Below are 25691 nucleotides of genomic sequence, written 5' to 3' on the forward strand. Positions count from 1 at the left end.
CCCCTGTAGTCCCAGCTGCTCAGGAGGCTGAGGCAGGAGAATTGCTTGAACCCAGGAGGCGGAGGTTGCAGTGAGCCAAGATTGCGCTACTGCACTCCAGCCTGGGCAACAGAGTGAGACTCTGTCTCAAAAAAAAAGAAAAGAAAAGAAAGTAAAGCAGGGGCTGAATTTGACATAAACAATGACAAATTATTATTTCATTAAAGCCACAGACCTAAGGCCTAGTCTTATTTGTATAAGAAAAGATAAGGAACAATGATGTCACATTTTCTAATCTAGAGTAGCTAAAAGTTTACATAAATGTTAACCCAGTACTAGAAAATGTGAGGATAGGTCTGATTCCATATCTTGCATCTTAAAAAAATCATACAGTAAAATCCACTTCAATAATCAAGATGTTTCATCAGTATAGATTTGTGCGTATTTATCCCCGTGTTATGCTCTGTGAGTCCAAGCACAACTCATTCTATCGTGCTTTGCTTTATCACACCTTGCAGATACTGCACGTTTTACAAATGGAAGGTTTGTGGCAACCCTGCCTGGAGCAAGGCTATCAGTGCCATTTTTCCAACAGCATGTGCTCACTTCACGTCTCTGTGTCACATTTTCATCATTCTTACAGCATTTCAAACTTTTTCATTATTATAATTATGACTGTGATTATTATTTCGAGACAGGGTCTCGCTCTGTTGCCCAGGCTGGAGTGCTGTGGTGCGACCACTGTAGCCTCAACCTCCTGGGCTCAAACAATCCTCCCACCTCAGCCCCTTGAGTAGCTGGGACTACAGACGCATGCCACCAGTTTTTTTATTTTTTTGTAGAGACAGGGTCTCATTATGTTGCCCAGGCTGGTCTTGAGCTCCTGGACTCAAGTGATCCTCCAGCCTCAGCCTCCCGAAGTGCTGGGTTTACAGGCATGATCAGTGACCTTTGATGTTACTATTCTAATTGTTTTGAGGTGCCACAAATCACACCCATATAAGACAGCAAACTTAATCAAAAAGTGTGCATGTTCCGATTGCTCAACTGACCAACCGGCTATTTCCCCATCTCTCTCCCCACTTCCGTGGGCCTCCCTATTCCCTGAGACACAATAACATTGAAGTTAAGCCAATTAATAATCCTACAATAGCCTCTAAGTGTTCAAGTGAAAGGAAGAGTCGCACGTCTCTCACTTTAAATCAAAAGCTACAAATGATTAAGCTTAGTGAGGAAGGCATGTCGAAAGCTGAGATCGGCCAAAAGCTATGCCTCTTGTGCCAGTTAGTCAAGTTGTGAATGCAAGGGAAAAGTTGTTGAAGGATGTTGAAAGTGTCACTCCAGTGAACATACAAATGATAAGAAAGCAAAACATCCTTATTGCTGATATGGGGAAAGTTTGAGTAGTCTGGATAGAAGATCAAACCAGCCACAACATTCCCTTTAGCCAAAGCCTAATCCAGACCAAGGCCATAACTCTTCAATTCTGTGGAGGCTGAGAGAGGTGAGGTTATCTATAGAAGAAAACTTGGAAGCTCACAGAGGCTGGTTCATCAGATTGAAGGAAAGAAGCCAGCTCTATAATATAAAAGTGCAAGGTGAAGCAGCAAGTGCTGATGTAGAAGCTGCAGCAAGTTATCCAGAAAATCTGGCTAAGATCACTGACGAAGGCGGCTGTGCTAAACAACAGATTTTCAATGTAGATAAAACAAACAGCTTTCTCTTGGATGAAGAGGACCCTCATAGCTAGAGAGGAGAAGTCAATGCCTGGCTTCAAACTTTAAAGAACAGGCTGGCTCTCTTACTAGGAGCTAATGCAGCTGGTGGCTTTAAGTTGAAGTCAGGGCTCATTTGCCATTCTGAAAATTCTAGGACCTTTAAGAGTTATGCTAAAGCTGGCCAGGTGTGGTGGCTTACGCCTGTAATCCCAGCATTTTGGGAGGCCTAGGGGGGTGGATCACCTGAGGTCAAGAGTTTGAGACCAGCCTGGCCAACATGGCAAAACCCCATCTCTACTAAAAACACAAAAATTAGCCAGACGTGGTGGTGCATGCCTGTGATCCCAGCTACTCAGGAGGCTGAGACAGGAGTATCACTTGAACCCAGGAGGCACCCGGGAGGCGGATGTTGCTGTAAGCTGGGATCACACCACTGCACTCCAGCCTGGGCAACACAGCGAGACTCTGTCTCAAAAAAAAAAAAAAAAAAATTATGCTAAAGCTACTCTTCTTGTACTCTATAAATGGAATAGCAAAGCCTGGATGACAGCATATCCGGTAATTAGCATGGTTTACTGAATATTTTAAGCCCAAATTGAGATTTACTGCTCAGAAAAAAAAAAAAAAAGATTCCTTTCAAAAAATTACCACTCATTGACAGTTCACCTGGTCACCCAAGGGCTCTGATGAAGATGTGCAAGGAGATGAATGTTGTTTTCATGCCTGCTAACACAACATCCAGTCCATAGCCCATGGATCAAAGAGTAATTTTGACTTTCAAGTCCTATTACTTAAGAAATACGTTGGCTGGGCACGGGGGCTCACGCCTGCAATCCCAGCACTTTGGGAGGCTGAGGCGGGCGGATCATGAGGTCAAGAGATCGAGACCATCCTGGCTAACATGGTGAAACACTGTCTCTACTAAAAATACAAAAATTAGCTGGGCATGGTGGCGCACGCCTGTAGTCCCAGATACTTGGGAGGCTGAGGCAGGAGAATCGCTTGAACCTGGCAGGCAGAGGTTGCAGTGAGCCAAGATTGCGCTACTGTACTCCAGCCTGGTGACAGAGCAAGACTCCATCTCAAAAAAAAAAAAAAAAGAAAGAAAGAAATACATTTTGTTGGGGCATAGCTGCCATTGATCGTGATTCCTCTAATGGATCTGGGCAAAGTAAACTGAAAGACTTTGGAAAGAATTAATCATTCTAGATGCCATTAAGAACATTCATGATTCATGGGAGAAAGTCAAAATATCCACATTAACAGGATTTGGGAGAAGTTGATTCCAACGCTCATAGTTGACTTTAGGGGGCTCAAGACTTCTGTGGAGGAAGTAACTGCAGATGTGGTAGAAACAACAAGAGAAGTACAGTTAGAAGTGGAGCCTGAAGATGTGACTGAATTGCTGCCATCTCACAATCACACTGGAATGAAGGAGGTGTTGTTTCTTCTGAATGAGCCAAGAACGTCTTTTCTTGATGTGGATTCTACTCCTGATGAAGACGCTGTGGACATGGTTGAAATGACAACAGAGGATTTAGAATATTACATAACGCAGTTCATAAAGCAGTGGCATGGTTTGATAGGATTGATTCCAGTATTGAAGGAAGTTCTACTGTGGGTAAATGCTATCAAATAGTATCTCATGCTACAGAGAAATGTTTGGTGAAAGAGTCAATTGATGTAGCAAACTTCATCATTGTTTTATTTCAGGAAATTGCCCCAGGCATCCCGATCTTCAGCAGCCACCACCCTGATCAGTCACCAGCCACAACACTGAGGCAAGACCCTCCACCAGCAAAAAGATGACTCACTGAAGGCTCAGGTGATCATTAGCATTTTTCAGTAATAAAGTATTTTACAAGACCAGTGCTCTAACCCATGAGCTATGGAGCTGTAATAAAGTATTTTAAAATTCCAGCGGGCACGGTGGCTCACGCCTGTAATCCCAGCACTTTGGGAGGCTGAGGAGGGTGGGTCACCTGAGGTCAACAGTTCGAGACCAGCCTGGCCAACATGGAGAAACCCCATCTCTACTAAAAATACAAAAATTAGCCGGGCGTGGTAGCGGGGCCCTGTAATCCCACCTATTCAGGAGGCTGGGGCAGGAGAATCGCTTGAACTGATGAGACAGAGGTTGCAGTGAGCTGACATCGCGCCACTGTACTCCAGCCTGGGTGACACAGTGAAACTCTGTCTCAAAAAAATAAATAAATAAATAAGGTATATATGTTGTGCTGGGTGCAATGGTGGATGCCTGTAATCCTAGCACTTCGGGAGGTCAAGGCAGGTGGACTGCTTGAGCCCAGGAGTTTGAGACCAGCCTGAGCAACATAGTGAGACCCATCTCTAAAAAAATACAACAAATTAGCTGGGTGTGGTGACTCATGCCTGGACTCCCAGCTACTCAGGAGGCTGAGGCGGGAGGTTCGCTTGAGCCCTGAAGGCAGAGGTTGCAGTGAGCCGAGATTGTGCCACTGCACTCCAGCCTGGGCAACAGAGTGAGCCCTGTCATTAAGAAAAAAAAAAAAAAAAACAGCCGGGCGCAGTGGCTCATGCCTGTAATCCCAGCACTTTGGGAGGCCGAGGGGGGCAGATCACGAGGTCAGGAGATCGAGACCATCCTGATCAACACGGTGAAACCCCATCTCTACTAAAAATACAAAAAATTAGCCGGGCGTGGCAAGCGCCTGTAGTCCCAACTACTCGGGAGGCTGAGGCAGGAGAATGGCATGAACCCAGGAGGCGGAGCTTGCAGTGAGCCGAGATTGCACCACTGCACTCCATCCAGCCTGGGCAACAAAGTGAGACTCCGTCTCAAAAAAAACAAAAAAACAAAAACAACAACATCAAAGCTGAACTGACCTTTAGCACCAAAGAGACCATTCTGTCTCTCCTCTCTCAGGTTTAACTTTCTCATAAAAATCTTACCCCCAGCCCATTTTAACTTAACTCACAATATATGCCTGGCACTATGCAAGACTCTGGAAATGTGAAGAGGAACAAAATAGCTATGGCTGACCCCTAGTCGGCCGCAGTTTATAGTCTACCAGAAATAGTTATCAAAGTGTAGTCTGGGGACCTCGGAGGAGGGAGGGAGAGTCTTGGAGCCCTTTTCGGGCTCTGTGTGAAGCCCAAACTACATTCCTGTATTCATAATAATATTGCCAGTTCTCATTCTTCATGGTAGTTATGTTCTATAAAGTTGCTGTGAATGCTGAATAAGTGAATACTGAATTATTGCTCTTAAGGGAAATACAGGGTTAGGTTCCTACAAGCCTCTGGTCATTTTTGTCAACCAACCAATATGTAACCTTGTTTTCTGTGTATTTCTATTTAAAGATACCTTAACATGAAAGGATGGTGGCATGTATGCCATCTCCCATTCATGTTCCTACTTCCCTGGAAGGCTGAGACGATTTCTTATGCCTTCCAGGTTCTGATGAGATTAGGGCTTTATGCTGTGGCCCCCTCAGAATAGAGCTGCAGAATACTAAAGCCCTTAGCTGCAGCTAAGAATGAGCTTCTCAAGAGGGCGTCCCATGGCTTGCCTTGCAGTTATCTGACCCCTTTTATTTTGGTGTTGTCCTTTTGGTGAGTGGGACAAAGACCATAGGAGCTGGCACCTTGAGCCACTCTTCCTTTTGCTGTTTACGTAAGTGCCAGTCTGATCTAAAAGTAGCCTGTTGTACCTTTCCAGTTCAACCAGGCAGGCCTTGTCCTTGTCCTCGTGTGTGCTCGACAAATAGGAAAGACCAAGAGGCAGATATTAGATCAGCGTATTGCCTAGGCATTCTGCTCATTACTAGCCCATCTGACCCCTACATCTGCAGCCTGAAACCCAGTGATGAGAAAATTATCCATGTTACAACCCTCATAAATGGCATTAACCTCTTCTAGAAAAGATGGATTGCAAATGATTTTTAGATGTTCTTGTGGATAATACTTGCAGTATCTACACATTTAATGTTTGTTCATATTACCATCATTGCAGAACACAGGGGTAAAAAAGCTGCGAGTTGGAGAAGGAGTCTTTGCTTCTCCAAAGGAGACTTCTCTCCTCTTTTGCTCTCTCAGGAAAGAGGGGACTCTAAAGTAGTTCACTTGCGGTGGACCATGCAACATGGCTAAAAATGAGGCCCACCCAGAGACCAAGGCTTGTCACAACTTCCTCTGTCATTCTGTGAAACTTAGTCTTAAACAGATCAGGGTTTTGCCTGGCTAAAAACTGTATTCTCTGCTTTATCTGAAGTGAAATGTATTTCTCCTGTTCCAGCCAGTGACCAATCCAACCATCTTATCCTGGAAAAAAAAATAAATTGTAAGCATCCTCAAGATGCATTCACTTTCAAAGTTTTATTATTTACTGGCTCACAAAGTAATAATGTACACTGTAAAAAAGTGTGCAAGGCTGGGCTTGTGGTGGCTCACGCCTGTAATCCCAGCACTTTGGGAGGCCAAGGTGGGCGGATCACGAGGTCAGGAGATCGAGACCATCCTGGCTAACATGGTGAAACCCTGACTCTACTAAAAATACAAAAATTAACTGGGCATGGTGGTGCGTACCTGTAGTCCCAGCTACTCAGGAGGCTGAGGCAGGAGAATCACTTGAACCTGGGAGCAGAGGTTACAGTAAGCCAAGATCACGCCACTGCACTCCAGCCTGGCAACAGAGCGAGACTCTGTCTCAAAAAAACAAAACAAAAAAAAGTGTAAAATACAAAAAGTAGAAATAAGCACACAGAAAAATCAGTCTCGCATCTACAAGAAGGCAACAACTGTTAATATTCTAAGACACTTCCCTTAAGTCCTTTATGTTTTTTTTTCCTTTACACAAGCACAACTCTATATGCAATCTTGTGCTTAGCCTTTTGATTCACATCATTTCATATTTCTCCATGATTTCACATTGTAAATATTATGTTGACTAACTGCATAGCGATTTGTGGATGCATCAAAATTTACCTAACTCTTCCTCAAACATGTGGCACGTAGGTTAAGAAGCTTGTCACTCTTGACACAAGCTATCTGAATGAGTGACAGACGGTATGGTGTGGTTAAAATAGCAGTGACTTTGCAGTCACATTTTTTGACCCATGTTTGAGATCTGGGTCAGCCACTTGTAACTTGTTTGTGTGACTTTAGGCAAACCACTTAATTTCTCTGAGCCTCAATTCCTTTCCGGGTCTATAAAATAGGACACGTAACTTCTACTTCACTGAGTTGTTCTAAGTCAGGAGTAGACAGACTATAGCTCAGTGGCCAATTCCAGGCCACTATCTGTTTTTGTAAAAAAAAGTCTCAAAGGCACACAGCCATCTCCATTCATTTATACATCGTGTATGGCTGCTTTTGTACCACAAGGGCAGAGCAGAGAAGTTGTGACAGAGACATGGCCTGCAAAAATATCTGGCCCTCTATAGAAAAGATTTGATGACCCCTATTCTAAATAATGGACATGAAAGTAATTCTGTAGACAGAAAAAAGCCTAAACAAATGTGAAAGATTATTCATGGCAGAGGTGCTCATTAAACATTTGTTCTAAGGATGTGTAGCTAGATGGAGAATTTTATTCACCAGAATCCCTGCAGAATGAGTCTCTGTTTGGGAGAAGCATGAAGGAGGAGGTGATTCAGAAGAGCATCAGGATGGGGTGAGAACCCTGTGCAGACGGAGAGAAAAGGAGATTTTTAACACCTGGGAAACTATAGGGACAAGGAGAACTGTGTGAAGATGTTTAGAAGCTTTCTGGATGATGCTCTGAATAAAACTCCCATGTAGCCCAATTAAAGTAATCTACAGTAAACATCAACGTGGTTCTTTAAGACTTTCAGAGCAAGACCAGTGTTTATTTAACCTCAACTCAATGTGGGGATTGGATCACAAGGAGTATAGTTTTCAAATAGGTTATCAAATGGACAGAATAAAAATAACAACTCAGGCTGGGCATGGCAGCTCACGCCTGTAATCCCAGCAATTTGGGAGGTCAGGGCAGGAGGATCACTTGAGCCCAGGAGTTTGAGACCAACCTGGGCAACACAGTGAGACTTCATCTTTATATTTTAAAATAAGCTAATTAAATAAAAACAAAAATGTCTCTGGGCATGGTGGCTCACGCCTGTAATCCCAGCACTTTGGGAGGTTGAGGGAGGCGGATCACTTGAGGTCAGGAGTTTAAGACCAGCCTGGCCAACATGGCGAAACTCCATCTCTACTAAAAATACAAAAATTAGCTGGGCACGGTGGCACGTGCCTGTAGTCCCAGCTACTCAGGAGGCTGAGGCAGGAGAATCACTTGAACCCAGGAGGTGGAGGTTGCAATGAGCTGAGATAACGCGCCACTGCACTCCAGCCTGGGCGACAGAGCAAGACCTCCGTTTCAAAAAAAAAAAAAAAACAGCCCTAATATTGAATTTATAATACAAAATTTTAATTATTAGCACTCTCCCATAAAGCACAATGAAGAACATCTTATTTAATAAAAAGAGGATAATATTTCACTGAGCAGGCTGGGCACAGTGGCTCATGCCTGTAATCCCAGCCCTTTGGGAGGCCAAGGAGGGCAGATTGCTTGAGCCCAGGAGCCTGAGCAACATGGCAAAACCTCATCTCTACAAAAAATACAAAAATTAACCGGGCGTGATGGTGGGCTCCTTTAATCCCGGTTACTCAGGAGGCTGAAGCACGAGAATTACTTGAAACCAGGAGGTGGAGGTTGCTGAGCCGAGATCGTGCCATTGTGCTCCAGCCTGGGCGACAGAGCAAGACTCTGTCTTAAAAAAACAAAAAACAGGCTGAGCAAGGTGGCTCATGCCTGTAATCCCAGTGCTTTGGGAGGCTGAGGTGGGAGGATCACCTGAGGTCAGGAGTTCGAGACCAGCCTGGCCAACATGGCGAAACCCTGTCTCTACTAAAAATACGAAAATTAGCTGGGGTGGTGGTGCACGCCTGTGATCCCAGCTACCTGGGAGGCTGCAGCTGGAGAATCACTTGAACCTGGGAGGCGGAGGTTGCAGTGAGCTGAGATCGTGCCACTCTACTCCAGCCTGGGTGACAGAGTGAGACTCTGTCTCAAAAAAATAAACAAAAATAAATAAATAAAAACAAAAATCAATTTTAAAAAAGTAGTAAGGTCAGACTTTTGATCATATATTTTTTTGTGAGTTCCCTAGTGCTATTCTGCCAATTTTTTCTATTGGACAGCTTTTTCTCCCCCATTGCTGATTTGTAAGCTCTCAAGTGAGGTCCTATAGGCAGTCTATGGACAGTACATTAAATACTGGATATTTTTGTTTATTTATTTATTGAGACAGTGTCTTGCCGTGTGGCCCAGGCTGCAGTGCAGTGGCAAGATCGCAGTTCATTGCAGCCTCAAACTCCTGGACTCAAAGCAGTCCTCCCAGTTCAGCCTCCTGAGCAGCTGGGACTATAAGCATGTGCCACCAAGACCAGCTAATTAAAAAAAAATTCTTTCTGTAGAGATGGGTGTCTAACTATGTTGCCCAGGCTGGTCTTGAATTCCTGGCCTCAAGTGATCCACCTGCCTTGGCCTTCCAAAGTGCTGGGACTATAGGTGTGAGCCACCATGCCTGGATATTTTTATTGGGAGGAGGGGGTGTCTGTCAAGATTAACCAAGAGGAAGTGAAAAAGCATAACAATTATCCATGAAAGCTGGCCAAGTGGTGCACACTTTTAGTTCCAGCTACTTGGGAGGCTGAGGCAGGAGGATCACTTGAGTCCAGGTCTAGCCTGGACAATACAGCAAGACCCCACCTCTAAAAAATATTATCCATGGATCCACTCCTTTATCTGCCTAAAAAAAGAGGGTCCTGCCCTGGCACACTTAGAAGTGCTCTCTCCTGCCTCTCTATAAAGATGGAGGAAGGGGAGAAGACAACTTTTTTTTTTTTAACAGAGTTTTTAGTTAAGAGAGAAAAAAGAGCAGACTGGATGTGAGGAAATAGATGGGAACAAAGAGCAAAGAGCAGAGATTTAACAAAAAATGTTGTTGAGGGTTATGTATACCTTTAACATATTTGAAAAATATAAGGGCCAGGAGTGGTGGCTCATGCCTGTAATCCCAGCACTCTGGGAGGCCAAGGCGGGTAGATCACCTGAGGTCAGGAGTTCAAGACCAGCCTGGCCAACATGGCAAAACCCCATCTCTACTAAAAAATACAAAAACTAGCTGGGCGTGGTGGCACGCGCCTGTAATCCCAGCTACTCAGGAGGCTGAGGCTGGAGAATCGCTTGAACCCTGGAGACGAAGGTTGTAGTGAGCTGAGATTGTGCCACTGCACTCCAGCCTGGGCGATAGGAGCGAGACACTGTCTCAAGAAGAAAAAAAAAATAAAGAAAAATGTAAGAAAAAAATCAGTTATTTTAGCATGGTGGCTCACACCTGTACTCCCAGCACTTTGGGAGGCCGAGGTGAGAGGATTGCTTGAACCCAGGAGTTCGAGATCAGCCTGAGCAACATAGTGAGACCCAGTCTCTTTCAAATAAAATAAAATAGACTTCAGACCATGGTTTACTTCAAAATCTATAAACATATAATGGTGAACTAAGAATTTCTGTGCCTGTGGGGGATACCTTTCAGTATAGTTTCTCTTAAGTAGAATGTGAAGTTGTGTGGTAGATGAGGCTAGGCTGTTCCTGTGGTCAAATGGGCATTTACCAGTGAAATGGAGAGTTGTTTGAGAAGCAGATCATCGGTCAGTATCCCTTGCTACCAATCTGACTGAGAGAGTCCCTAAGCACCAAAAGCAAGACAAGAGCAAGACTCCATCTCAAAAAAAAAAAAAAAAAAGTTTAGAATTATGTACGTGTAGCACCAAAAGCAAGACTCCATCTCAAAAAAAAAAAAAAAAAAAAAAAAAAAAAGTTTAGAATTATGTATGTGTGAAAACAACGTGAAAAAAGACTTTTGTAGATTTTTTGTTTCTACCTTAAGAAACTCAGAAGAAAACTTTTTCTAGTGGAAAGTAAAATTATTGGATGGAATGGGAAATCCAAAACAGGGAAGTAACACTCAGACGCTGACTGACCACCTACTTTAGAGCTACTGTCCAGGAATATGAGAAGAATTCAGAGCCACATTTTTTTTCTTCCTTTTCAGAGAGGTGGGGCTTAAGATTTAGTCTGGAATTCAGATGCCTATTGGTGACTGCTCCGTGGCAGCTAAACCAAGAAAACAGCTGCTCTGCTCATTATTTCAAACCACACTAGGGTACAGAGCTTGTGCTTCGCGATGGAAACCTATGGTTATCTGCAGAGGGAGTCATGCTTTCGAGGACCTCATGTAAGTAATTCGGAATTCAATAGAGCTTTATTATTGAAATTGCAGTCAGAAAAAAAAGGGGGGGGAAAGGAAAATTACAAAGAGGAAGAGGAAAGCTTTGGTTTTAAATCTCTCAAATCCATCATTTTTAAAGACTTTTTTACTGCTAACTCACTTTAGTCATTGTGTGGCTGCTACTTGCTTCTCAGTTACTGTGCTAAAATTCATGGTCTTTCTGCATTTCCAAACTGAAAGCTGAAATTGAACTCTTTTCTCCAGATTCCTGGCACTTTCATCAGATAAAGTGGGGTTCCTTTTACTTTTTGAGATCTGTTTCATATATACAGTTTATTTCCAAAACATGCAATGTTTAACTATTTTGTTTCCTTCCCTTTTGAAACACGGCATGTAGAGCTGCCTAATTTGTACTGCTTTTCCCTCAGTTATTTAACTATTGACTGATCACATGATTGGGGTGGGTGCATTTACTACAAGTTAATTAGTATCTAAGTCAAATAAAAAGGAAATTATCATGTTTATCAATATATAAATGCGACATATAGGCTGGGCACGGTGGCTCAAGCTTGTAATCCCAGCACTTTGGGAGGCCGAGGTGGGCGGATCACGAGGTCAGGAGATTGAGACCACGGTGAAACCTTATCTCTACTAAAAATATAAAAAATTAGCCGGGCGTGGTGGCGGGCGCCTGTAATCCCAGCTACTCGGAGAGGCTGAGGCAGGAGAATGGCGTGAACCCGGGAGGCAGAGCTTGCAGTGAGCCGAGATCGCGCCACTGCACTCCAGCACTCCAGCCTGGGTGACAGAGCGAGACTCCGTCTCAATAAATAAATAAATAAATAAATAAAAATAAATGCTACATATAGTGTGCTATACTATAGTGTAGTTTATTAAACCTAATTTTTCACTGAGGCATATGGAAATCCAAATGTTTTAGGAAATCATCATCGCAGTTCAATCAGGTGATTAAAATATATATTCAATTTAAAGATCATCTATAGTTAAGGAATGGCTTATACAAACGTGTGTGTGTGTGTGTTTAAAGACAGGATCTTGCTGTGTCACCCAGGCTGGATTGTAGTGGCATAATCATAGCTCACTGCAGCTTTCAAGTCCTGGGCTCAAGGGATCCTCCTGCCTCAGCCTCCCAAGTAGCCAGGACTACAGACACAGACTACCACACCCTGCAAACTTTAAAATTTTTTGTAGAGACAAGGTCTTGCTATGCTGCCCAGGCTGATCTCGAACTCCTGGGCTCAAGTGATGCCCCTGGCTTGGCCTTTCAAAGTGCTGAGATTACAGGCGTTGAGCCCCTGTACCTGGCCTTATAAAAACTTTTCAATCAGATGATATTATTCCTGCAATTGTTGCCAACACAGTTTACTCCTAGCTGTATCATTAATGCATACTTTCTATTTGCCTTCTTCAATGAGAATTTATTATTTTTATTTTTTATTAGCACACTTAAATTGAAATTCAAGGTCAGACTTTCTGAGCTTCTAGCTGGAACTTGAAGTTTTTTTCCTCGTGCCATCAATAAAATCTGCTTAGAAATGGTTGTTTCTAGTTATGAAAGTAATAGTTGCTCTACTCATCTCTCCATCCATTTTTTTTGTATGACTGACTTTAAAAATGTGGCCTGAAATAATCATTTCATTCATTTGCCTAATGTTTGGTGGTTTCTATGGCCATACAAGCTCTGAAATACTCTATATGGCCTTTAAGTTATCTTCCAAGTTACTCTGCCACTTAATAATTCAATTATCTTTTCCAATATTCCTCAATAAAACCTTTCTCCTGTCAGGCTGGTCTCCCTTGTATGCTATTCTCATGCCCATTTTATTGTCTTCAATCACATCATGTTCTCTCTTCCAGGAAAATACTCTTTTAAAATGTAAAACTGATAGGGTTTTGTGGCACACTGAATGTGAGAGAGAAAGGAGGTGGAGAGCTCAAGAATGCCTCCTAAGATCCTAGTAGGTGATAATAATATTCACTGAGAATTAGGACGGAAGAGAAAGCCCAGGTTTATGAGGAAGAAGAAAGCTCAATTTTGGACAAGCGGATTTGAAGTGCTTGTAGAACACATCCAAATAAAGATGTCCTATAAGTAGTTGAATATTTGGGTTTGGACTGAGAAGATTGGGATAGAAATTCACATCTAGGAATCATTTTAAATGATTGTGAAACCGGCCGGGTGCGGTGGCTCACGCCTGTAATCTCAGCACTTTGGGACGCCGAGTCCGGCGGATCACGAGGTCAGGAGATGAGACCATCCTAGCTAACACGGTGAAACCCCGTCTCTACTAAAAATACAAAAAAAATTAGCCGGGCATGATGGCGGGCGCCTGTAGTCCCAGCTACGCGGGAGGCTGAGGCAGGAGAATGGTGTGAACCAGGGAGGCGGAGCTTGCAGTGAGCCGAGATCGCACCAGGGCACTCCAGCCTGGGCAACAGAACGAGACTCCGTCTCAAGAGAAAAAAGGAAAAAAAGATTGTGAAACCATGCAAGTGGTTGAAGTCATGCTGGATATATACTAAAATGAGATATAAGGAAGACTACAGAATTCTAGAAAATACTTTTATTTAGGAGTTTGAGAAAGTATAAGAGTCAGAGAAGTTGGAAGTAGGCAGGAAATCAGGTGTCTTGCAAGCCCGGGATGTAAAATGTCTCAAGAATAAGGCAGTGACCAACAATGTGAAAAAGAAAGGGTTAAGAGAAGAGAAGGCAGAGGGCAGAGAAGACTAGGTACATGGACAGTTGGAAAAAGAGGGTACGTGGCCAGGAAAGCACCGCTAAATATTCAACAAAGGTGTAAGAGCCTGGCACAATGGCTCACATCTCTAACCCCAGCACTTCAGTAGGTTGAGGCAGGAGGATTGCTTGAGGCCAGGAGTTCAAGATCAGCCTGGGCAACATTGCCAGACCCTAGCTCTAAAAAAATTACAAAAATTAGCCGGACATGGTGGCACATGCCTGTAGTCCTAGCTACTCAGGTGGCTGAGGGGAGAGGATTGCTTGAACTTGGGAAGTTGAGGCTGCAGTGAGCCATGATCCTGCCACTGCACTCCAGCCTGGGTGATAGAGTGAGACCCTGCCACACACACACACACACACACACAAAGTACCATAGACCAAAGTACCTGGGTTTCCGCAGAATTGTATGCCCCATTAAATTTAGTGATGTCTAACAGTCATTCAGTTGTCTAAGATTTAGACAGCTACTATATGAAAAATACCATTAAAGAGTTCCAAATTGGCCGGACGCGGTGGCTCACACCTGTAATCCCAGCACTTTGGGGGGCCGAGGTGGGTGGATCACGAGGTCAGGAGTTCAAGACCAGCCTGGCCAAGATGGTGAGACGCTGTCTCTACCAAAACTACAAAAGTTAGCCAGGTGCGGTGGCAGGTGCCTGTAATCCCAGCTACTCGGGAGGCTGAGGCAGGAGAATCACCTGAACCTAAGCCGAAAGCACACCATTGCACTCCAGCCTGGGCAACAGAGTGAGACTCTGTCTCAAAAAACAAAAAACAAACAAACAAAAAAAAGAGTTCCAAATTGGCCAAGAGTGACAGTAGAACAGAGTCAGGGGCAGAAAAATCTGGTGAAACAGGTAGGGTAAGAAATGTCTTTGGGTGCTTTGGGCTAAGAGTAAGCAGTGTATTTCAAAACACGTAAAGTTTATGGAGTGTGGCCAGGCGCAGTGGCGCATGCCTGTAATCCCAGCACTTTGGGAGGCTGAGGTGGGTGGATCATCTGAGATCAGGAGTTCGAGACCAGCCTGGCCAACATGTCGAAACCCCATCTCTACTAAAAATACAAAAATTAGCCGGGTGTGGTGGCAGGTGCCTGTAGTCCCAGCTATTTGGGAGGCTGAGGCAGAAGAATTGCTTGAACCCAGGAGGCGGAGGTTGCAGTGAGCTGAGATCACACCACTGCACTCTGCCTGAGCCACAGAGCGAGACCTTGTCTCAAAACAAAACAAAACAAAATTTATGGAGTGCATAATGTCTAGCACAAATGTGTGTCTCCAATGCATATCTTCCTCCAGATCCTCAATCTCATGGAAATGTTCTGTAGGTGCTACAAATTCAACATATCCAAAATTGAAGCTATTATCTTCTCACCTACTCCAGCCTATCTCCAAATCTGCTTCTCTAAGTGCAGCGGTGCAATCTTGGCTCACTGCAACCTCCACCTCCTGCGCTCAAGCAATTCTCCTGCCTCAGCCTCCTGAGTAGCTGGGACTACAGGCGCACGCCACCATGCACAGCTTTTTTTTTTTTTTTTTTTTGTATTTTTACTAGATGAGGTTTCACCACCACGTTGGCCAGGCTGGTCTTGAACTCCTGACCTCAGGTGATCCACCCGCCTTGGCCTCCCAACTACAGATGTGAGCCACTGGGCCCGGCCCCTTCTCCACATTCTTATGATTCCAATCCTCTCATTCTCTATTTCCATTATTACCACTTTAGTTGAGGTCCTGAAATATTATTCCTAACTGGTTTCCCTTCTTCTAGTCCTTCCTCCTCTTCCCAATCCCTCTTCTGTAGTTCTTTTTTTTTTTTTTTTTTTTTTTTTTGAGAAGGAGTCTCGCTCTGTCGCCCAGGCTGGAGTGCAATGGCACGATCTCGGCTTACTGAAAGCTCCGCCTCCCGGGTTCACACCATTCTCCTGCCTCAGTCTCCCTAGTAGTTGGGACTACAGGGGCCTGCCACCATGCCCAGATAATTTTTTGTGTTTTTAGTAGAGACAGGGTTTCACCGTGTTAGCCAGAATGGTCTCGATCTCCTGACCTCGTGATCCACCAGCCTCAGCCTCCCAAAGTGCTGGGATTACAGGCTTGAGCCACCGCGTCCAGCCATCTTCTGTAGTTCTAATTAAGCAAATCTGATCATGCCATTTCCCTGATTAAAAACTCTGCTGATTATAGTGAGGGAAAGTCTAACCTCCTTAGTATAACATCATGCAAGGCCCTTGCTGAACTGACCTTGCTCACATCTTGTCTGCATCTCCCAGTTACTTTCTGCCTCCACACATCTATCTCATAAGATCGCCAAACTTCCCACCTTGTTTTTAAATTCACCATGCTGTTTTATGCTTGACTTATTATAAAGATTGAGCAAGAGTGTTGTGTTACTAAGATCATGAGCCTAGATGGTGGAGGATGACCGGTGCAGGCAGTTGAGTAGAAGCAATTTGGCCTAGACAGAGAGAAAAGAACAAGGATGGCTAGGAATCTTTGGTAGAAGATGTGATCCTCCTTTGACTGAATGTTTATTGACTGTGTTTCTTACATAAGGTATGATTCAAGGAACTATGAGGGAGACAAGCATATCAAACAGGGCTAACTTCAAGGAATTTATGATCTGATTTTAAAAACGTAGGTCATATATAGTGAGGTGAGTAATATGACTGATTTTTCTCGGGTTCCTTATAATACATCAGATGTCTAATATTACAGTCACAAACATATACATTCAAAGATACCAGGTAATTCATCATAAGTATAACTAATAATAAGTTTGAGGTCAGGCATGGTGGCTCACGCCTGTAATCCCAGCACTTTGGGAGGCCAAGGTGGGCAAATCACCTGAGGTCAGGAGTTCAAGACCAGCCTAGCCAACATGGTGAAACCCTGTCTCTAGTAAAAATACAGAAATTAGCCAGGTGTGATGGCAGGCACCTGTAGTCCCAGCTACTTGGGAGGCTGAGGCAGGAGAATTGCTTGAACCCAGGAGGTGGAGGTTGCAGTGAGCTGAGATCGTGCTACTGCACTCCAGCCTGGGCAACAGAGCGAGGCTCGGTCTGAAAACAAAACGAAACAAAAAGTTTGAGATGAGTTAAGACAAGTGCTCCAGGAATTCAGAGAAGGAACAGATTATTTTGGGATAGGGTGTTCATATTAGGTTTCACAATAAAGATGGCATTTGAAACCTGATTTGGTGTAAGCAGCAGACAAGGAAGAGCCTTCTAACTTTGAGGAATGATACAAAGGTAGAGAAAGAACTGTTTGGGGCAGAAGGATCCGGGAGGGGAATAATGTTGGTAAGATCAGCAAAAGGTCAGGACCCTTAAATTGTGGAGGACCTTAAATGACAAACTTGTTCCTCTAGGCATACTTTATCTAGCAGGGAATGGGGGACCACTGAAGTTTTTCTTAAAGAATTAACGAGATGAAAGCAGTCTTTTAAGAAGATTTAATCAGGCAGTAATGTGCAAGATAGATGAAAGGCGCAAGGGAATGCAGGCAGGAAGGGCAAGAAGAAATAGAGTAATCCAGGTCTTTGTTAATTCCACTTATTTATTTTATTATTAAGAGATGGGGTCTTACAATGTTGCCCAGGCTGGACTCAAACTCCTGGGCTCAAGAAATCCTCCTGTCAGGCCGGGCACGGTGGCTCATGCCTGTAATCCCAGCACTTTGGGAGGCCGAGGCGGGCGGATCACGAGCAGGAGATCAAGACCATCCTGGCTAACACGGTGAAACCCCGTCTCTACTAAAAATACAAAAAATTAGCCGGGTGTGGTGGCAGGCGCCTGTAGTCCCAGCTACTTGGGAGGCTGAGGCAGGAGAATGGCGTGAACCCAGGAGGCGGGGCTTGCAGTGAGCCGAGATCGCGCCACTGCAGTCCAGCCTGGGTGAAAGAGCGAGACTCCGTCTCAAAAAAAAAAAAAAAAAGAAAGAAATTCTCCTGTCTCAGCCTCCCAAGTAGCTGGGATTACAGGCATGCACTACTGCACCCAGGTTAATAGTGGGCTTTGACGCCCGATTTTCTTGATTCTAAAACACTATTGATATAATAGTTTTTATAAAAAAAAAAACTCTACATTAAATATTTACATTTACATTGATTATAAATATTGATTTTAGGTATATAAAATCATAAAAAAAAAGCATCTCAGAATTAACGAAATAAGATGATAAGATCCGAACTAAGGCCAGGTGCAGTGGCTTATGTCTGTAATACCAACACTTTGGAAGGCAGAGGCAAGAGGATCACTTGAGGCCAGGAGTTCGAGACCAGCCTGGGCAACAAAGCAAAACCCTGTCTTTACAAAAGTTTTGATAAATTAGCTAGGCATGGTGGCATGTGCTTTAAGTCTCAGCTACTTGGGAGGCTGGGGTCACAGGATCGCTTGAGCCCAGGAGTTTGAGGCTGCAGTGAGCCACAACCATACCACTGCACTACAAGCTGGGCTAGAGAGCAAGACCCTGTCTCTAAGAAAACCCAACAACCGGCTGGGCGCAGTGGCTCACGCCTATAATCCCAACACTTTGGGAGGCCAAGATGGGCGGATCACCTGAGGTCAGGAGTTCGAGACCAGCCTGGCCAATATGGTGAAACCCCGTCTCTACTAAAAATACAAAAATTAGCTGGGTGTGGTGGTGGGCACCTGTAATCCCAGATACTCAGGAAGCTGAGGCAGGAGAATCGCTTGAACCTGGGAAGCAGAGGTTGCAGTGAGCTAAGATCACACCACTGCACTCCAGCCTGGGTGACAGAGCGAGATTCCGTCTCAAAAAAAAAAAAAAAGAAAGAAAGAAGAAAGAAAACCCAACAATGTAAACTGAGATAACATTTTGAATTATTTGAAAGATTGAATGTTAAAGTCAGAGAGAGCGAAGATTAAAATATGACTCCATGATTTTGAGTCTGAATGAAAGTGTCAAGTTAGTACCATTAAAAGAAATAGCAAAGTCAACAGGATAAAATGAACTTTCATATATTGAGTTTGAAGTGAGGAACTATGTAGTAGGCAATTAAACATATGGGCCTCAAGCTGGGAAGAAAGGCCAGGCTGGAGTATGTATTCCAGGAATTACCTACATGGAAGTGATAATGGAAGGCTTGACAGTGAGTCAATTTCTGAAAGAATGAGTACGCAGAGGGGCAGGGGCAGGAGCTAATCATAAGAGAGTGTTCATGTTAAGGGGCAAGAGGAGGAGTAGGGACAAAAAACAAATAATTTGAAAGGTAGAATTATATTCATTCCAGAGTAGGGGCATGAAAAACATGAGGAGAGAGAGAGGTTGAGGCCTTATGTTCATGCTTAGGCTTTTTTTTTTTTTTTGAGACGGAGTCTCACTCTGTTCCCCAGGCTGGAGTGCAGTGGCAAGAACTTGGCTCACTGCAACCTCCGACTTCCAGGTTCAAGCGATTCTCCTGCCTCAGCCCCCGAAGGAGCTGGGATTACAGGCATGTGCCACCACACCCGGGTAATTTTTGTATTTTTAGTAGAAACCGGGTTTCACCACATTGATCAGGTGGATCTTGAACTCCTGACCTTGTGATCCACCTGACTCGGCCTCCTAAAGTGCTGGGATTACAGGCATAAGCCAACATGCCCGGCCTCATGCTTAGGCTTTATAGATGTCAATTATGTATATTTGGAGATGTCTTGAACACTCATGGAGGTATTAAGAACCCCACTTGAGTGCTCCACAGGAATGTCCATGTAGGACCGCAGTTTCATCCTTAGCTGCATGCTGACCCCCAAATGTAGTCTATTCTTTTTTTTTTTTTTTTTTTTGAGATGGAGTCTTGCTCTGTTGCCCAGGCTGGAGTGCAATGGCACAATCTCGGCTCACTGCAACCTCTGCCTCCCAGGTTCAAGCGATTCTCCTGTCCCAGCCTCCCAAGTAGCTGAGATTACAGGCACACAGCACCACACCTAGCTAATTTTTATATTTTTAGTAGAGATAGGGTTTCGCCATGTTGGCCAGGCTGGTCTTCAACTGCTGACCTCAGGTGATCCACCCACTTTGGCCTCCCAAAGTGCTGGGATTACAGGTGTGAGCCACCACGCCCGGCCTGTGGGCTATTCTTCAGTTCCAGGAGTTCTGGACTAGTACCTTGGCTGTTTCCTTAGCTTATGTTGGGAAATAATAAAATTTCCCCAGAAGCGTGTTACTGATATTCAGTGCTGTTGATCTTAGCTAGTTCCTTTAAAGTCCAGAAGAACATACTTCCCACATAACTTTGTTTGTTTTTGAGATGGGGTCTCACTCTGTCCCCCAGGCTGAGATGCAGTGGCATGATCACGGCTCACTGCAGCCTCAGCCTCCCAGGCTCAGGTGATCCTCCCACCTCAGCCTCCCAAGTAGCTAGTTACTCCAGGTGCATGCCACGATACCCAGCTAATTTTCTGTATTTTTTGTAGACATTGGGTTTCACCATATTGCCCATGCCGGTCTTGAACTCCTGGGCTCAAGCGATCCACCCGACTCAGCCTCCTAAAGTGCTAGGATTATAGGTATGAACCACCACACCCGGCTTCCCACATAACTCTTAATGAGAAGTTTAGAGCATAATTGTGTTGATCCAACATTTTATAAGAGAGTCAAAGTTAAAGGCAAACTAGTTTTTAACACATTTCCAGTTCTTCTGGAATAGCTGTGCCAATTAAACTTTCTGAATTTCTATTAGTCAGGGACGACTGAGCATTCTCTGACTCACTTCATTTCCGCGCGACTGAGCATTCTCTGACTCACTTCATTTCCCAAGCAGCCAGATAAGAAATAATTTATTGGTTTACAATATGATACTTTTTTTTTTGAGATGGGGTCTCACTCTGTTGCCCAGGCTGGAGTGCAGTGATGTGATCATGACTCACTGCGGCCTCGACCTCCCAGACTCAGGCGATCCTCCCCCTTCAGCTTCCTGGGTAGCTGGGACTACAGGCAAGCACCACCATGCCCAGCTAAATGTTTTAAATATTTTTTGTAGAGACAGGGTCTTGCCATGTTGCCTAGGCTGGTCTCGAACTCCTAGACTCAAATGATCACAAAAGTGTTGGGAGTGCAGGCGTGAGCCACTGCACTCAGCCTGGTTTACAGTATGATACTTTCAATTAGCAATAATCGTGCCTCGGATAAACCTCATTGGCTACAATACTGCCACTGCACAAAGCTACAGTATGATACTTTCATAGCCCATAAAGAAAAAAATATACATATAATGTTCATATATATAATGTTCATATATATAATGTTCATATATATAATGTTCATATATATATATAATGTTCATATATATATATATATATTTTTTTTTTTTTTTGAGACACAGTCTCACTCTGTTGCCCAGGCTGGAGTGCAGTGGTGCGATCTCAGCTCACTGCAACCTCTGCCTCCTGCATTCAAGCGATTCTCATGCATAAGCTTCCCGAGCAGCTAGGATTACAGGCACCTGCCACCACGTCTGACTAATTTTTGTATTTTAGTAGAGATGGGGTTTCACCATGTTGGCCAGGCTGGTCTCAAACTCCTGACCTCAGGTGATCCACCTGCCTCGGCCTCCCAAAGTGCTGGGATTACAGGCATGAGCCACCACACTCAGCCAAAAAATATATTTTAAAATCCTGAGAAAAGGCAATATTTCACAAAAACAAAGTCATTATGTTAATTTGTACCTTTCTTCTATGATTGGCAAAGGAACATAGGGATGGCTCACCACCACAGGTGCTCTAAAAAGCTGACTGGTCGGCATGATAAACTGATTTGTAATTGGGGCTACAAATAGTGATTAAATGGTCCTGAAATAAAAATTTCAAAAAGATTATCTTCCAGTTATAAGTATCTTAATCAGTACATTTGTAAGTGCATCTTTCAATGTTATGCTCTTGCAAAGCTTAAGCTGATACAGTTTAGGATATTGCTGAATTATTTTCAGCCAATATAATCTCTTTTTTTGAGACTGAGTCTCACTCTGTTGCCCAGGCTGCAGTGCAGTGGCACGATCTCAGCTCACTGCAACCTTTGCCTCCCAGGTTCAAGCAATTATCCTGCCTCAGCCTCCTGAGTAGCTGAGATTACAGGCGGGTGCCACCATGCCCAGTTAATTTTTGTATTTTTTTTTGAGACGGAGTCTCACTCTGTCACCCAGGCTGGCACCATCTCGGCTCACTGCAAGCTCCGCCTCCCGGGTTCAGGCCAATCTCCTGCCTCAGCCTCCCAAGTAGTTGGGACTACAGGCGCCCGCCACCATGCCTGGCTAATTTTTTGTATTTTTAGTAGAGACGGGGTTTCACTGTGTTAGCCAGGATGGTCTCGATCTCCTGACCTTGTGATCCGCCTGCCTCGGCCTCCCAAAGTACTGGGATTACAGGTGTGAGCCACCGCGCCCAGCCTAATTTTTGTATTTTTAGTAGAGACGGGATTTCACCACGTTGACCAGGCTGGTCTCAAAGTCCTGACCTCAGGTGATCCACCTGCCTCGGCCTCCCAAACTGCTGGGATTACAGGCATGAGCCACTGCTCCTGGCTTCAGCCAATATAATCTTAATCCTTACATGCTTTTCCTGGGAGAAAAGAATTGCTTTCCCCATGTAGTGTAGCCTCATAAGGCTATTCTGCAACAGGAGCAATTTTCTTTTTTCTGGGGAGGCTATAAACAATCTGGTGTATGCAGTGATATCTGGTTTGTAAGGTGTGTTTTACCTCTGTATACTCTAGAGTAGGGGGTCCCCAACCCCTGCGCCATGGACTGATACTGGCCAGTATCTTGTTAAGAACTGGGCCGCAGGCCAGGCCGGGTGCAGTGGCTTATGCCTGTAATCGCAGCACTTCGGGAGGCTGAGGTGGGTGGATCACCTGAGGTCAGGAGTTCTCGACCAGCCTGGCCAACATGGTGAAACCCCGTCTCTACTAAAAATACAAAAATTAGCCAGACCCATGCCTGTAATCCCACCCAGCTACTCGGGAGGCTGAGGCAGGAGAATCACTTGAACTCGGGAGGTGGAGGTTACAGTGAACCAAGAAGCCAAGATTGCGCCACTGCATTCCAGCCTGGGTGACAGAGTGAGACTCCGTCTCAAAAAAAAAAAAAAAAAAAAAGAACTGGGCCGCATAATAGGAGATAAGTGGCAGGCAAGCAAGCATTACCACCTAAGTTCTTCCTCCTGTCAGAACAGTGGTGGCATCAGATTCTCAGAGAAGCACGAATCCTATTGTGAACTGTGCATGCTAGGGACCTAGGTTGAACGCTCCTTATGAGAATTTAATGCCTGATGATCTCAGGGGGAACAGTTTCATCCTGAAACCATCCCCACCCCTGCTTCCCATGGAAAAATTGTCTTCCAGGAAACCAGTCCCTGGTGCCAAAAAGACTGGGGACCGCTGCCCTAGAGACTCTGGTAATTAAAAGTGTTGTGGCTCAGATACAGTATGGGGTGAGATACTTACCAGCTAGGGAAAGATATTTACTAAACAGGAATACCCAGCTTAATATGGTGATGAATTGCTCAGTTTATTCCACCTCTTGTTGATTTCTTCATGATATTGGCTTAGGGCAGACATGGCACACACATGGCAACATCCTTGACTCCCTTCCATCTCCCTAGAAAACAACATGGCAGACATCACAATGTTACCAGGGGGTCCTTGCTCCCAGAGCTCCCAACATGGTGGCGGGTCGCTTCCAAGATGGCGGCAAGCCTCTTGTTCTCTGACCTGGGGTTCTTGGCCCCATGGATTCCAAGGAATGGAATCTTGGGCCATGCGGTGAATGTTATAGCTCTATTAGAAGACGTGGGTCATGGAAGAGAACCGTGGAACCCAGCGACTAGTGTTCATCTCAGTTAGGACGAACCCAGGCACTTAGCCGTGCAGGAACAATGGCAAGCCTTCAGCCCAATCGGGAGCAGCAGTGGGCGCCTCGCTGGATCAGGAGCACAGCAGACACGCTGCCGGATCCGGAGGGGTGGAAGGCAGCGGGTGGGTCTGCGACTGCGGCAAACAGCAGTGGTGGACAGCGAGCGAAAGCTTAGCTCGAGCAGTAACAAACGAGGACCAGAAGAGTGTGCAGTTGCAAGATTTAATAGAGTGAAAACAGAGTTCCCATACAAAGGGAAGGGACCCAAAGAGGGTAGCCGTTGCCAGCTGGAATGCCTGAGTTTATATCCTGATCATTGTCCCTCCCGCTGTGCTCTCAGGCAATAGATGATTGGTTATTTCTTTACTTCCTGTTTTTGCCTAATTGGCATTTTAGTGAGCTATCTTTACTACCTGATTGGTCGGGTGTGAGCTAAGTTGCAAGCCCCATGTTTAAAGGTGGATGTGGTCACCTTCCTAACTAGGCTTAGGGATTCTTAGTCGGCCTAGGAAATCCAGCTAGTCCTGTCTCTCAACAGTACATACTCTTTTCCAGTAAACTCTAGCCCCAGAGTCATTTTCGACACAGTTCTCCAGGCAGCCACCATCAATCGGTTGGAAGTGGGGATCGAAATAAGGTTGGGGATCCTCCCTGGCTCACAGTTTTACTGTTAGTATCTTCTGAATGCAAAGAACAGGGCATCTTTTTTAAAAAGAGGATTTAGGCCGGGCACGGTGGCTCATGCCTGTAATCCTAGCATTTTGGTAGGCCAAGGCAGGCGGATTGCCTGAGCTCAGGAGTTGGAGACCAGCCTGGGCAACATGACGAAACCCCATCTCTATAAAAAATACAAAATAATTTAGCCAGGCATCGTGGTGCCTGCCTGTAGTCCCAATTACTTGGGAAGCTGAGGCACAAAAATTACTCGAACCTGGGAGGTGGGGGTTGCAGTGAGCCAAGACAGCACCATTGCACTCCAGCCTGGGTGACAGAGTGAGACTCTGTCTCTAAAAAAAACATAATAAAATAAATAAATAAATAAAAAGATGATTTAAGGATACATGTAGATTAAAATCAGAAAGTTGTTCAGGATTCAAGTCAAGTCAGGGCCTGGATTCTCTCCCTATGACCTCCCTGTACTACCTCTCACAGCATATCTGTGACTATGTTTTTAAGGTGCCCCATTTTCCTTTCATTTCCAACTGGCCAATCCTTTCCGTATTCCCCAGTCCAGTGTTTCAGAGAGCTACTTTAACATGCACATTAGCTAATTACCATTGTCACTATTAGCTAGCCACAGGCTTGGTGCCAGGTTTTTTCATGGGTAACGAATAGGCAGCTCTTGAGGAGGCAGCCTATGGGCACAGGTGATATTTTCTCTCTTTAATTTAGTGACGGTTTTTACTTTATGAAAATTTGAAATTCAACTGTGCTGCTTAGGTATTTATTAACACTTCAATAAAAACTTTAAGAAAAATTTGTGCCAAATAATGTCCTTTTCTTTTTTGAAAGCCTCACTAAACTAATACATCAGGAGAATGCCATAGAGATTAGACCCTGATTTTAAAGATGTCTTTTAAAATCTCTTAAGACTTTGACGTGAGCCATTCAGAGAGATGTGGGCTGGATAATAGAAGAGTTATGTGAACTCTTAACTAATGGAACAACTTAACCAAAAAATGATGACTGTAGGTCGGGCGCGGCGGCTCACACCTGTAATCCGGACCCTGGCTGAGGCAGGCAGATTAGTTGAAGTCAGGAGTTTGAGACCAGCCTGGCCAACATGGTGAAACCCCGTCTCTACTAAAAATACAAAAATTAGCTGGGCGTGGTGACATATGTCTGTAATCCCAGCTACTCGGGAGGCTGAGGCAGGAGAATTGCTTGAACCTGGGAGGCAGAGGTTGCAGTGAGCCGAGATCACGCCATTGCACTCCAGCCTGGGCAACAGAGTGAAACCCTGTCTCAAAAAAAAAAAAAAATTGATGGCTGAGATGAACCTTGAGATAGGTTTGTGTTATAAAGTGCAATGCTCTAGTTAGTGCAGAGAGAAACACTGGGTGGTAGTAGCTAAGCAAGTGGGATCAAGGGCTGGGC

General features: G+C 44.6%; 2 protein-coding genes and 1 non-coding gene across 4 annotated transcripts in view; 1 reads left to right on the forward strand and 2 right to left on the reverse strand.

Moving 5' to 3' along the window:
• Window positions 1-2254: 2254 nt before the first annotated feature.
• Window positions 2255-25691, reverse strand: part of CLTA (clathrin light chain A) — a 120159-nt gene continuing 96722 nt past the window's right edge. Inside the window, exons 5-6 of the mRNA XM_054519723.2 lie at window positions 23186-23339; window positions 2255-3202 (exon numbers count right to left, since the gene is read on the reverse strand). Coding sequence (XP_054375698.2) covers window positions 23225-23339 — 115 coding nt within the window. The 3' untranslated portion in view covers window positions 2255-3202; window positions 23186-23224. The remainder of the gene's footprint in view (window positions 3203-23185; window positions 23340-25691) is intronic.
• The window catches only part of GNE (glucosamine (UDP-N-acetyl)-2-epimerase/N-acetylmannosamine kinase), a 62793-nt gene continuing 47929 nt past the window's right edge, over window positions 10828-25691 (forward strand). Inside the window, exon 1 of one of the 2 annotated variants that reach the window (XR_010136416.1) lies at window positions 10828-10999. Coding sequence is in view for 1 of the 2 variants with exons in the window: in NM_001131109.2 (NP_001124581.2) it covers window positions 10949-10999 (51 nt within the window). In the remaining variant the exon portion in view is untranslated. 2 annotated transcript variants of the gene reach the window in all.
• On the reverse strand, window positions 20776-20914 carry LOC112135084 (U4 spliceosomal RNA). Its single transcript, XR_002916383.3, has one exon. It is a non-coding gene; the product is annotated as a U4 spliceosomal RNA (small nuclear RNA).

The sequence above is a fragment of the Pongo abelii genome, chromosome 13 (genome assembly GCF_028885655.2).
Source record: "Pongo abelii isolate AG06213 chromosome 13, NHGRI_mPonAbe1-v2.0_pri, whole genome shotgun sequence".
Taxonomy (NCBI): Eukaryota; Metazoa; Chordata; class Mammalia; order Primates; family Hominidae; genus Pongo; species Pongo abelii.